The sequence below is a fragment of the Ambystoma mexicanum genome, chromosome 1p (genome assembly GCF_040938575.1).
Source record: "Ambystoma mexicanum isolate Mex_15411 chromosome 1p, UKY_AmexF1_1, whole genome shotgun sequence".
Lineage (NCBI taxonomy): Eukaryota > Metazoa > Chordata > Amphibia > Caudata > Ambystomatidae > Ambystoma > Ambystoma mexicanum.
Genome location: NC_090921.1, coordinates 1347142240 through 1347156221, shown reverse-complemented (window position 1 = coordinate 1347156221; position 13982 = coordinate 1347142240). Strand labels below are relative to the sequence as shown.

General features: G+C 46.9%; 1 protein-coding gene across 1 annotated transcript in view; it reads right to left on the bottom strand.

The window, feature by feature from the left end:
- RASIP1 (Ras interacting protein 1) overlaps positions 1–13982 on the bottom strand; it is a 263056-nt gene that overhangs the window by 154077 nt on the left and 94997 nt on the right. The window contains exon 3 of the mRNA XM_069607023.1: positions 11139–11725. Coding sequence (XP_069463124.1) covers positions 11139–11725 — 587 coding nt within the window. The remainder of the gene's footprint in view (positions 1–11138; positions 11726–13982) is intronic.

Genomic DNA, 13982 nt, shown 5'->3' with positions numbered 1-13982 from the left:
GGAGAGAGACTGGGATGAGCAAGAGGATGATTGAATAATACGAGGAAGTAAGAACGGGATGGGGAAGATGCAGAGGGACTGGGACAAGAAAGAGGGATTAGGAAGAGGATTTGAAAAGGAAAAGGGACAACAAGAGGAACAAGACGAAGAGAAACTTGGACAATGAAGAGGGACAAGGAAGAGAGAACAGGTATTAGGGAGGGGAAGAGGGACTGGGATGAGGAAGGAGGATGAGGAAGAGGGAATGGGATGAGGAAGAGAGAGCAGGACAAAGAAGTGGATGAGGGGCTGGTATGAGAAAGTGAATGAGGGACATACATTACGTGGAGGGAATGGAATGAGGAAACAGGAGTGGTGTAAGAAATAAGCACAGGGGAAAGGATGAGGAGGCAGGTCTTGTAAAAGGAAGAGGGATCGGGGAGGAAGAAAAAAGTGGAACAGGATAAAGCAGAAGCACTTGCATGAGAAAGAGGGAAGAGGAATAGGTAGTCAGACAAGGAAGAGGGACTGGCATGAGGAAGAGGAAGAGCACTCGGAACAGGAAGAGAGAATAGCTCCAGAAGGAGGGACTGGAACAAGGAGGAGGGATTGGGATGGGGAAGAGATAGTGGGATGAGCAAGAGGATGATTGAATGGTATAACGAAGTGGGAAAGAGATGAGGAAGATGGAGATGGAATTGGACAAAAAAGTGGGGCAGACAAGGAAAGGAATTAAGAAGAAGAGGGGCACTGGAATGAGCAAGAGAGACTAGGACAACAACGAGGGACTCCAATGATGACAAGGAAGACAGGCTGGGGCACAGTAAATGCAGCAGAACGATGAAGAGGGGCTGGGATAAGGTAGAGGATGTGGGACTGGGACAAGATAGATGGACTAGGAAGAGGATAAGAAAACGGTGCAAGGACAAAAAAGAGCACCGAGGATGAAGATGATGAAGAGAGACTTGGACGAGGAAGAGGGGCAAGGAAAACAGAACAGGGAAGAGGAAGAGGGACTTGGACGAGAACAGGATATGAGATGAGTTAAAGGGACTGGGATGGGGAGAAGGAAAAGGAAGAGGGAATGGGATGACGAAGAGAGAGGAGAGTTGTATGAGAAAAGGGGACAGGGAAAAGAATGAGGAAACAGGTCTTGTACAATGAACAGAGACTGGGGTGAGGAAGAAAAAAGGTGGAACGGGATAAGGTAGAAGCATGTGGATGAGGAAGAGGAACGTTGAATAGGTAGCCAGACAAGGAAGAGGGAGTGGGATGAGGAAGAGGAAGAACACTGGGAACAGGAAGAGGGAATGGCTCCAGGAAGAGGGACTGGAACAAGGGAGAGGGATTGGGACAGGGAAGGGAGAGTGGCATGAGCAAGAGGATGATTGAATGGTATGAGGAAGTGGGAATGGGATACGGAAAATGTAGAGGGAATGGGAGAAAAATGTGTAGGAGACAAGGAGGAAGAATTGGGAAGAGGAGGAGGCACTGGAATGAGGAAAGGGGACTGGAATGAGCAAGAGAGACTAGAACAACAAAGGAAGACAGGCTGGGACAAGGTAAATGCAGGAGAAAGAGGATGGGGACTGGGATAAGGAAGATGATGTGGGAGTAGGACAAGAAAGAGGGATTTGGAAAAGGGACAGGGATGGGGAAGAAGGACAAGGAAAAGGAAGAGGGAGAGGGATGAGGAAGAGAGTGCTAGACAACGACGTGGACGAGGGTCTGACATGAGCAAGAAAATTAGGGACAGACATTAGGTGGAGACAGTGGAATGAGGAAGCATGAGTAGTATCAGAAAAGGGGACAGAGAAAAAGAAGAGGAAGCAGGTCTTGTACAAGGAAGTGGGACTGGGTTGAGAAAGAATAAAGGCAGAACGGGACAAGGCAGAAGCACTTGAATGAGCAAGAGGAAGAGGGAAGAGGAATATGTAGTCAGACAAGGAAGAGAGACTGGGAGGATGAGGAATGGCACTCGGATCAGGAAGAGGGAATAGCTCCAGGAAGAGGGGCTGGAAGAGGGATTGGGACAGGGAAGAGAGACTGGGATGAGGAAGAGGATGGTTGGATGGTATGAGATAGTGGGAATGGGATGATGAAGATGTAGAGGGACTGGGACAAAAAAGTGGAGGGGAAAAGGAGGAAGAATTGGGAAGCGGAGGCAGCACTGGAATAAGGAAATTGGACTGAAATGAGCAATAGAGACTAGAACCACAAAGAGGCAATGGATGATGAAGAGGAAGACAGGCTGGGGCAACATAAAGGCAGCAAAAGGATGAAGAGGGGCTGGGATAAGGAAGAGGGTCTGGGACTGGAACAAGAAGAGGGATTAGGATGAGCATTAGAAAAAGGTGCAGGGACAAAAAAAGGAACGAGGATGAGGAAGATGAAGAAAGACTTGGACGAGAAAGAGGGATAAGGAAGATAAAACAGGGATGAGGAAGAGAGACTGGAATGAGGAAGAGAGACTTTGATGAGGGATAGGAAGAGGGCTGTGAAGAGAAAGAGCAGCTGGGATAAGGAAGAGCAGCATTAAAGAGGAAACAGGACCGGGAAGTGGGACTGTGGAGAGCAAGGTGAAGAGGGATTGGGATGAAGAGGAGTGTTTTAGGCAAAGAAGAAAATGAAGCACTGAAAGAAGGAAGAGGAACTTGTATGAAGAACAGTGATTGGAACACGTAAGAGGGACTGAAGTGGAAAGGGAGTGGGACGAGGAAGAGGGTGAGTGACTGGGATGAGATGGAGGGACAGGGATGAGGGAAAGGAACTGGAATGAGGAAAAGGGCCTGGGATGAGGAAAAGGGACTGGGATGAGGAAGATGGGCTGCAAGGACAAAGAGCCACTTGGAGGAGTAAGGGGCATTAGGAAGTGAAAGAGGGAACGGGATGGTGAAGAGGGACTGAGATGAGGGAGAGGAACTGAGATGAGGAATTAGATGAGGGATTAGGAAGTGAATGGGGGACTGGCGTGAGTTAGATGAAGAAACTATACTGGGATGAGAAAGAGGGACTGGGAAACAGAAGAGGCACAGTGAAAGGAAGAGGGACTGGGGCAAGAAAGAGGGTTTGGGGTGAGAAAGAGGGAGTGGAATGACGAAAAGGGGGTGGGATGATGAAGAGTTACTGGGATGAGGAAGAAAATGATGGTCTGGGGCAAGGAAAAGCATTTGGACGTGGGGCAACGAAGAGGTACTGGGACTAGGAAGAATGCCTGAGGAGAGGAACAGGAAGAAAAGGGGTGGGGACAGGAATCGTAAGAGTGGCAGCAATTAGGAGAAGGAAGCGTGCTGGGGCGTTCAAGAAGAAGAGCGACTGGGACACTGAATTGGGAATGGGATGGGGATGAGGGACTTGGACAAAGAAGTTGGTTGGGAACATGGAAGATGGACTGTGATAAAAGGGGAGCAGAGACTGGGATGAGGAAGGAAGACTAACAATGAAGAGGGAGACAATCTGAGATGAGAAAGAGTCATTGGGATGAGGAAGAGGAAACGCGATTAGGAAGAGGAAAAGGGACTAGGATGGTGAAGAGAAAGAGGGATAGGAGCACGCTAGCAAGAAAAAGAGGAACTGGAACGAGGAAGGGGAAGCAGAACCTGGATAAGGGACTGGGGTGAGGAAAAGGAAGAGGGAATAGGACAAGGCAGAGGGGCTGGAATAAAAAGAAGAAAGACTGGGATGAGGAAGAGTGACTGGGACAAGGAAATAGCACTGTGACAGGGGAGAGGAAGACAGATTGGGGCATGAAAGAGGTACTGGAAGAAGGGATATAAAGAGGGGCTGAGACGAGGATATTTTTCAACACGTATTTCATGCAAATATGACGTTTCATGGCAACTGGATGGCGCTGTGCTGTGTGTGACTTGCCTGAAATGGCTAACTCTGATTTCACATCTCAGGTGAAGACATTTTGTTCAAGCCTTTCAAAACCACCACAGCTCTGTTGGTGCTTGCACAATATGCCTCAAAGCTCCAACCAAAAGGATTCAGACTTCAGGCTATACTGTGCTAATGATCCCTAACAAGGGTGAAACATGCATGCAGTTGTCTGCATCCTAAAGAGGTGTCTGCCTTGGGTTGAAAAATAATATGTATAAAACAGTACTGCCCTATAGACAAAGGCGTTTACTTGAAAAAAGGCTTGTGACTTGTGAGGTAATGTGCTTACCCAACATGCATTGCCCATCTGGCTATGAAGTGGGGGTGAACTTCCACTGATGGTTACTAGGTGGCACAGTGTTGTGTGTGACTTGGGTGAAATGGCTAATTCTGCTCTCTCTCGCTGTCTCAGTCTCTCTCATATCTATGTCCCAGAATAGCAACTTTTGTTGAAGGCTCCTTATACTGATAACACAAGACCTATAAAACACTGCAATTGAACTATTATTGTTACCAAGGGAGCCATAACCTGCATCAAGTTATGCTCATAATTCCGCCTACAGATATGTCAAGTGCCATCATTGGTGTCATCAATAAGTATTAATACGTTTATGCTCCTTGCTGCCACGCCAAGGTCTTGCACTTCAATCATGTCCGGTATTCACAGTACAAAGTACTCACAGGACTCGCTTTGTAGGTACTTGGTATTGGAATGGCTTAGGGCCATGCCTGGAACACATAGCTCTTGTCTACAGCAGACAAAGGGCACAGCATAAAGCCAAGCGCTTTGGGTACGTCTCACGAGCCATGGACTACACAGTCTACCAATCATTTCGGTATCCACAGACCTGAAACAGCCAACCGACAGTGGCGAGACGGCCTTCCTTCCCCTTTCACTGCTCAGTGCCGTGCTTGAAGGGCATGGGTTCGATACCCAGTCCCGTGCTTGCTGCATGCATGTCGCGCGACGTGCACACCCAATTTACTGAGCTTTCCTTTCTGTTTTACTGCATGCTGGGCCTCACTGTCTATTGCAATTCCTTCTGTGCATTTAAGAGTATGGTGGACAGTTATTTATGTGTGAACTCATGGCTTCCAGAAAGGCCTTCCTTTCCAAGCGGCTTTTCATCTTGTCTGGCTGCATGTTGTGCATCCTCATTATTGCCCCCCCCTTTCCTGTGAAGGGGGATGCTCCACAAGTCACAAAGCAATAGTGTGTTATATGCTTAAAGGACACGTTTTTCAGGGAAGGGCTGTTGTAAGTGGATCTCACGTCCAATCATTGAATTACATTAAATAGTAGGCAAGGTCGGGGGACAACATAATTATTTATTTACATTTTTAAAGTGCTCACACAAGGAGCTGTTACACAATTCTTTTTTTGTTGTTGTCTTAGGTGCAGTTTCTAAGCGCAGACCCGGGGATCGAACCTGTGTTGCTTCGTGTCACCTTCCAAGGCAAGCACGTTGCCACTGAGCTATCCTCCATGGAGAAGTGTCATGGAGGGGAAGCCTATATTCTTTCGGGTTCCCTAACTAAAGCAGTCAGTCAAGTAATGTACTTTTAGTAGAAAAATTTCAAACGTTTATGGTCGCAGAGAAGTGTCCCAAAAATTGCGATGAGTGCGAAAATCAGCTTCGGAGGAGACATCTACATCAAAAAAGAAATGGTTGCATTAGACGTTTCAACCCATAAAAGTAATTAAGTGACTGGCTCTTGGTCAGGGCAAGGGGTAATGCAATTAATCACAGGGTTCACATGCATGGGGCATCGCCTAGGTGTGCAGCAAACCCACCGCCCCCCCCCCCCCCGAGATATGAGTAGAAAATCAGGCTATGAAATGTAATGCGGCAACTTTGTGTATTCTTCGCTTATGCACTCATTTTGCAATATGTCCGGCAACGATTGCTGGATTCAGGATACGGATCGCCCATGTGCAGATGTGAACTTGCGTCTTCAAAATGAACTTTGACCGTCTGCAGTGAGCAGGAGTGGCTTTCTACTGTAACCTTTCTTTGTTTTTTGTTTGTTTATTATTTGATAAAACGCAGCCAAAATCCTCAGGTAGCTGGGTGCAAACTTTACAAGTATACTTAAAAGCTTAGTTGCATGGTAGGTAAGTACATACTGACATAGTTTGCAGTAATACCAGTAGTCACATATAGATATTCTTCAAGTAATACAGTTCCGAGGTACAGTAAAACATAAACAGTTGAATAGGCAGTAGGAGGCTCAGTTAACAGGAATTGGACATCATTTGATCGTATCCAGGTGAGGACTTTACGTCTAAATCTAGAATTGGGCTGGTCAGTTCTGAGATCTAAGGGGAGTCCGTTCCAGGATGGAGCGGCTATGACCAGGAAACTAGAACCGCCGGCTGTAGAACGTTTAAATCTAGGACCCTCTAAGGTGTAGGCGTTAGCAGATCTCATGGGTCGGTTAGAAGTTCTCTTATTTATTCTTTCTGTCAGGTAGGGTGGCGCTATATTATTAAGGCATTTGGACGTGAGAGAGAGTTTTTTAAGTGCGACTCGGTCTTTGATCTTCAGCCAATGGACATCTCTTCTAGCTGCCGAGATGTGTTCTCTGTTTGGAATATTTGGCGCTGCTCTAAGGGCATTATTTTGGAGTCTTTGCATTTTGTCCATGATGTATTCGTTGGATCCCGCATACAGTGCATTTGTTGTAAACGTAAGCTGTGTGGAACTTAGCCGCATGTGAATTTAGGCATTTGGAAGGCCGTTTGATAGTGAGATGGGGGGATCGCCTTGCTTCGGGGTTAGGAAAGGATAATTGTCTTGTTTTTTTTCCAGTGTTGTCGTGTGGTAGACGTTCCTCCCTGTGACATCACTTCCTTTATGCTTTTCTATTGGTGTGATGTATTCATCTGTACCCGAGGGTCGGGCCTGACTTTCTGTGTGGCTGAAGGTTTGGCATCATTTTCTGCGTGTAACTCCCTTTCTGTTTACCAGTGTTCAAGACTTCCCTTGCCTTCAATCGCTGGGGCTGCATAGCAACACGTGCCCATGTGCTGACACGTGGCAGGCCCTGCTTCATTTCTGTGGGGCCATATTTTGGACCTTTCCTTTTGTGCACCCATAACGTGTCGTGGCATTGGAGCCGAAGAACCCCGAGAGGCGATTTCCAAAGACTGCCTTCCACTTGGAAACTGTACGAGCCTTTGAAAATCACTACCTCCGGGTACCTAATTTTCCAAAACTCGAGAGTGCTTACAAATAATGTACGTTGCGTGTAATTAATGGCGTAGTCCTGGCCTATTCGTAAACGACCATTAGCTAGCAGACATTTTGAATGACCTGTCCAGGATTTCCACACCCTGAGTGAGAATACATTTCCCAAGTCTTGGCTTTGGCCTTAGAAGCAGGCAACATTATAGGTTGTTTGAAAACCCGTCAGGCTTCAGGAAATGGCCTCATCCAAGCACACAATGCTCTGGGAATTAAAACAACCACAGGGCGCCACATTTGAAGCAAAAGCCCGGCACCGACCCAGTGCGCTGTGACCACTGCGGTATTGCTGGATTTGAATTCATGTCAGCCAGATATTAGCCAGCTGAGTCATTTCCTGTGCTGTTTATCTCTACACCAGGGACTGCCGCCTTCCTATCTCCCACATACTGGATTCCATGCACCACACAACAGACAAAGGATCAAGCACAGGATGTGTTCATGACAGTGGTTTAACCCTGTAAATCGCTATGTTTGTTCAGTAAAATGTTAGACCTCTGTGAATACTAAGCACTTGGAGAGCTTAAGGTTTTAGACATGGGTGTTGCTAGGGGGGGGTAAGGGGGCTATAGCCCCTGATCTTTTGGTTGTAGCCCCGGATAGAATCTCAGGAGCTACAGCCAAAAGTCTAGCTAGCCCCCAGTCCCAACAGTTCCGACATTAGCGTAGCCCCGGGTCTTTTGCAGACCTACCAACTCCCCTGGTTTTAGGATTCCATAAAACCCCAAACGAAATCCTTTAGTTTACACCGTGGGCCTCATTACGAGTATTGTGGGACAGTAAAAAAGCAGTGGCAATTCTGTTACTTCCACCTTTTGGGTGGTAATAGAATTAAGGCAGTTCTTACCGCACTGCCAAATTCACAGTTTGAACTAGAAGTATAGAGGATTTACATCTGACATACTGCTGCAGGTAAACACCCCCAATTTAAGGCCAAAAACTGGCAGATTTACCACCCAACTCATAATATGTTCTCTTAGCAACCTCCCACAACACAGCCTAACTTCGCTCGGTCTTTAACTCGGACCCCGGGCCAATAACACCCGATCCGGCGAGCCGGATCGTGTGTTAAGTCCATTAGCACCCCAGGAGGCAACCCAGGGTGCTAAAAAAACAAAAATGTTCCCTTCGTTCAATGGGACACAAGTGTCCCGTTGAACGAAGGAAAATCCTTTCCCAAGATGGCTGGCATGAAAAGGAAAGTGGGGCTCCGTATCTCTGCACTGGCTCCCAGTGGCTGCGAGGATTAAGTACAAAACCCTCTGCGTTGTACACAAGGCCTTCTGGGGTCTGGGACCGAAATACCTTCAACTCTCTCTACCTAAATATCTCCCTTCTCGAGCTCTTCGCTCATCTGCCTCCAACTCCCTTAGGGTCAGTCGCTTCTCCAAGCAACGAGTTGGTGGCAGATTACTCTCTTCAGCAGGGGCCTCTTTCTGGAACAGCCTTCCTGCTTCCTTGAAACTTGAGGAGAACCATCTCCGGTTCCGAAAACACCTCAAAACCTTCCTCTTTGCTTCTGCTTTCTCTCCTCCTTCTCCCTTGCTGAATTCCTGACCGAAATTGCACTGGCTACCTGGCCACCCTTTTGATCTCTGGCCCAGGCCCCATCAATTACCCACCTGCACTGCCTCCCTGGCAACCCCTGCACTTGGGGACCTTTTTCTGTATCCCTTCAGTCCCCCCCTTCTAGCACTTACGTCTGCACTTCCTTGCACTTGCCACTAGCTGGCTATTTATGTGTCATATTTATTCCACTTCCCATGTACTGCACTTCCCCTCTCCCTTCCCCCTTCGCACTTTTCCTTTTCCCCCCTTCCCTTGCACTTGCACGATCTGAATGACACCTGGCCTAGTAGAATCGTTGTTTGTCCTCCCATTGTTCCCCCCCTTGCCTCGTCGCGCCTTGAAACACTTGTGTATAGGCGTGTTATAAATGCCATATCATATCATATCATATCATATCATATCATATCATAGCTCTGCTTCTCTTTCCATGGCGGCCAACCGGAGCGCTCAGGACGACAAGGAACAGCTACGAGCGGCACCAAAAGGTAAGTGGAGGGAGGTGGGGTTTAAGAGCAATATTTTTTTTTATGGTGGCCTGTGGCTGGGAGGCAGCCTGCGGGTTGCGCAGAACGCGGGCTGAGATCAGAGATTTCAGCCCGTGTTCTGCAGAATCCGATTGGCTTCGTCCCTGCATAAGACTACTGTTCAGAGACACTCATGCCATAAAGGATGAGTTTGTCTCCCTCTCAAAAACACAGGCAGCCTAGATTTCCTTACCAAACCCTGCAGCACGCTGCTCTCAGTTCCATACATCTGCCCATTTTACGTAGTAATTCCTGCCTACGGCACAGGTGAACACGTTGAGCAGCGTATGTTCTACTGTAATCTGCATGAAACATTTTGGAACTGATGGTGGAAAATGAAAAGCACCTTCCAGAAGCCAAGAGGACTTCTTCAGAACTTCAAAATCTATCTGCAATTTTTAAATGTTGCAAGGCTTTGAATAACTCATGGTTCTAAATAGAGGGAAGTGGGTCTGGTGGACAAGGCCAGGCCAACCCATTTGGAGATGTGGGCAAATGATAAAGGCACCAGAGATCGGGAGTCACCGGAATGCCGAACTTGAAGAAAGCAATTCTCACTGTCACTGGTGATTTATAGAACACTGAAGCCCGAAGGCAGTAGAACGCTGTTAGGAGAACTAGTTGCAGTGTGTAGCCACAGAATTTGTCTGACGAGTGCTAACGAAAAAGGTGGATTTTTAGTTAGGTTCCATTCTGAGAAACACAGGAAGTGTATCGCAGAGCGTTGAACCATAAACAGAAAATCTTCTTCACCCGTCGAGTTTAATTTAATTAACAGCCCCCACCCCCTTTACACCACTTTGCATCCACTAGTGTGAAGGTGGACACTTATGAGGGGAAGGTGGGGGGTAAAATATTACTTTTCAATCCTTGCATAGACCCTGGCAGCCGTGATCTGGTTCTAGAACAAATAGCCCTAAGACAATGCAGGAGACCCAGGAGTAACAGAAGAAAGTTATTCACCAAAAGGGCGTTAAACACATGGAACAGCCTTCAAGCAAGAGTGATGGGCTTAATCTCATTCAAAGTCCAGCATGCCCCGGGACAGACAGATGGAGTGATCATATCTGTAACCCCGACCCACCATTGATCACCTGGTCCGATCCAAGGGGTCTGCCTACAGCACCCATCTAGACAGTCCGCAAGCAATAGTGTTGGTTAAAACTAATCTATCATTCGATGGTTGGGTGAATATGCAAATATGAATTGTTTCCATCACTTACACTGGCACAAAAGAACCCTTTCTTCTGCTCGCTATAAAACCACCCTTGTCCTTGGAAAGGTCTCCTTCCGACTAAGTGTTGCAACAACATTTACAGCCAGGGAACATCCCAACTGTATGGAGGAAAGGGGGCTACGGAATAAGAGCACCAGTGTCACTATGGTGAGTCACTTCTCCGTACTCGTTCGTCCTGCCCGCTTTCCTCCATTCTCTTGGGACGTCCCACAGAATGGGTGCCTCCACCTCAAATTACCTATCCAAGATTGTCCAACCATATCAACCTCACAGACACAGAGATTGTCAAATCTGAACACAACATACACCTGATTAGGTAGACAAGATCTGGAAAGTGAACTCTAGGAGGAGTTTGAAGACTTTTCTCTTTAGCAGGGCATATGGTAAAGACATCCCAATTAATCAAGCATAGTCTCCTCAAAGTCATCATCCTTGACACACAACAGCTCTAGCCCTTGACAGTACTCCTCCTAATGGGTCAAACGCCTAAAGCCATCTCTGTAGTTGTTAGGTCCGTGTGGGCTTCTCCCACATCAAGGCTGCATCACTGTTTCATGTGTACACTAAGGGTACAGCCTGTGCCAGCAAACATACACCTCCATCTTGGTAAAAATGACCGGTGAGATTGCCCTCCAACTTCCTCTGAGTATCAATCTCAAATAAATGTATTTAAAAGCAGATAGTTAACCATCACGTTACCTGCTGTCTCTGTGTCCTCGGCAGACATCTTTTCCACTTCTTCCTTACGACGAATCTCAAAGCGGCGTGAGAATCCAACCTTGGGTTTCCACATCTCCTGCAACACGAGGGGTCTCTCCCGGTCCCCAACAATGCGCAAGTATTCCATCTTCCAGTCTCGCTCATGGCCTTCAAAGCGCCCTACCACATCACACAAGGCAAACGCATCTGTATCAGGATCAGTCACGGCGTACCTCTCAAGTGCCTCCTTCACCAGCTCACGGGCAGTGGAGCGCGGCGTGGCCAGCACACTCTTGTAGTTGGTGCCCGAAGAGATGTCATCGCCAAATATCTTGAGGATGCCTGGTAGGTTCCTCTGGCTGGACAGCTCCACCAGGTCCTCTGGAACGTGGTCGATGATCTCAGAGAGCTTCTTCTCACTGGCCCAGCGCCCTCCGCTGCTTCCGGAGCTGATGGTGCCCACCACATTGTTGGTGCTGCGGTGGAATATGTTGGACAGACGCTTGTGGCGCTGGTTCTTATTCTTGGTCGGCTGGCGTAACTCCACTGTCTCACTGGTACGGCTTGCTGTGTCCGAAGAGGTAGACCTGAAAATGAAAAAGGAAATATGACAGTGATTGGCGTGGCTTTGATTCTTTGATTGCCCAGTGAACCATTATCAAGATGAGATGGAGAGATGGATGGTGTTCTTTAAGTGAAGACTTACTGAAAAATGCCAACAGCACATGTCTGCAATGAGATTTAAGCTCACTGCAGGGACTTTGCCCAGGTTGTATTAATTATGAGCCACCAGACAATGCACTTTGGGGCATCAATGTGTGATGGTATTTATTTACCTGAAATTAGACAATGCTGATAAAAAAACATCAATTTTCCAAAGCTACTGATCATTAAAACATCTGTAGGCTTAGAGCAGAGGTCTTCTACTCTTAGCTTTCGTAGAGGCAGTCAAACCAGGTTTTCAGGACAAGCACGAACACCTAAATACCTGTTCATTGTTTTCAAATTTGCTCCTAGAAACATAGAGGGGACTCGTCTCTTGACGACCAGACCTGGAGACCCCAACATTGGAAATATCCAACCCCAATGGCCAAAGTCCCTAATGCTGCTCTGGTTATTTTATTACTGCCACTGGTACTTCTATGCATACTGAGGGTATACATTGGCACGATTCCAATCAACCCTAATATTTAATTGAAGGTGACATTGGGACATTTTGCTATTTTATATCACATGAAACGACCTTCTCATCAACGCAACCTTGCACCAGATGATCTCTGAGCCATACCTGATACGGCCATATAAGCCGCACTCCATCATTCAGCCACCAAGGTTCTTCCTATCATTTCACAGGGATTGAATCTGCTGCACCTGCAATACCTGTCCAAAACACACATAGGCTGACTGTTCTCAGGCAAGAATGCCCTCAAGAATTAATCCTAGACGGAGCATTGGAGGACAAAAGAGTAGACTATTCGCCTGGGGTTGGGTGGGAGAGTAGGGTATTGAGCAGCCAAAAGAGCCGAGTTTGAGACACATCACTGTGCTCTTTTCTCTTTTATATTTTAACCATTTGACAAAGGTCTCAGCTGAGTGCTGATTCAAACATTCTATGAGGGGAGAGAGCCAGTTGATTGAAGAGATTAAAACATGGTTTGTCATCATTGCTGCAATCGTTGATCGGCCTGTCACTGCAGAGCTGAGGCCTCTCCATGTGTCTCTCCTTCACCTCTCTCATTCCACCTCTGTGGCTCTACTGTTTTTAACATTTCCTCTTTCCCTCATACTTTCTCGCGTGCTACAGTCTGAGGAGTACTATTTTCTCCGCTTTAGCAGCCCTGTTTCCTATTCTGTCTGTTTTTAAACATTTCTGAATGTGTATTTATGGCCTGTTCTTTTTTTGGTCTCTGTAATTTATCGGTTTTGCTAGCATGAAGCTATGTCATCATCAATAAAAACGCACTAGAAAGTGAGTATTTAAAACCGGGCAAGCATGTTCGAGCATGGCACGGTTGGCCAAGAGGAAACGGTTGGGTTTGGAAAATACCATATATAAAAAGAATTCAAATGTGTTTCCAGTTCAATTCCTCCTTCATGACCAATGCTAGTATGGAGCCCGGGCAATATCAACAGGAAAAACCAATACATCTTTCCTCAGTTCAGCGACCTTTGGTCAGCCAATGCGCTTTTGTTAGGCATTTGAGAGTGTTGGATATCTTTGGGTGTTTATGGTTTAATGAAGTGTTGAATATACTGTCAGGTTGGGGGAACATATGACTGCATCACAATACATCAACAGCACTTAATTTCCTTAAAATATGTCACGTTGTACTATCCATATTGAGTGTGTCTCTCACCATCCAAGCAGCCCCGATGCACTAAACAAATTTCTAAATGTATCTGACTATTTTGATTTTTGTTTGCATTGGCTTTTGGGTTTTTTATATATTGTGGACTTAGCTGGAAGCAACAGAGCACTAAATATGTTGCTGAGGCTAACATATCTGTTTGCAGCATGAAGGCCGTGAAGATGGTAGCCTGACGCACAAAAGGTCACGTACAGAAGCTCGATGTGTTGCACGTGGGGCTTCCATCTTCACAGCCTGTAGATCCACGATGAAGGCAGCCGGACCCTGCTTCAGGTAAATGGAGGGTGCGCAGGGAGAGGGGCAGACGGGCTCACACAGCGGTGTCGGGCAGTGTGGGTGGAGCCGCCGAAAATAGTCTGGGAGAGGGGACTGTGAACAAAATACCAACCTTGCAGGGCCTGGATTCTCCAAAGTCGGTATTTTGTTCCCTGGATTTGGACATCGATCCAACATATCAGGTTTAAGAGGCAGTTAC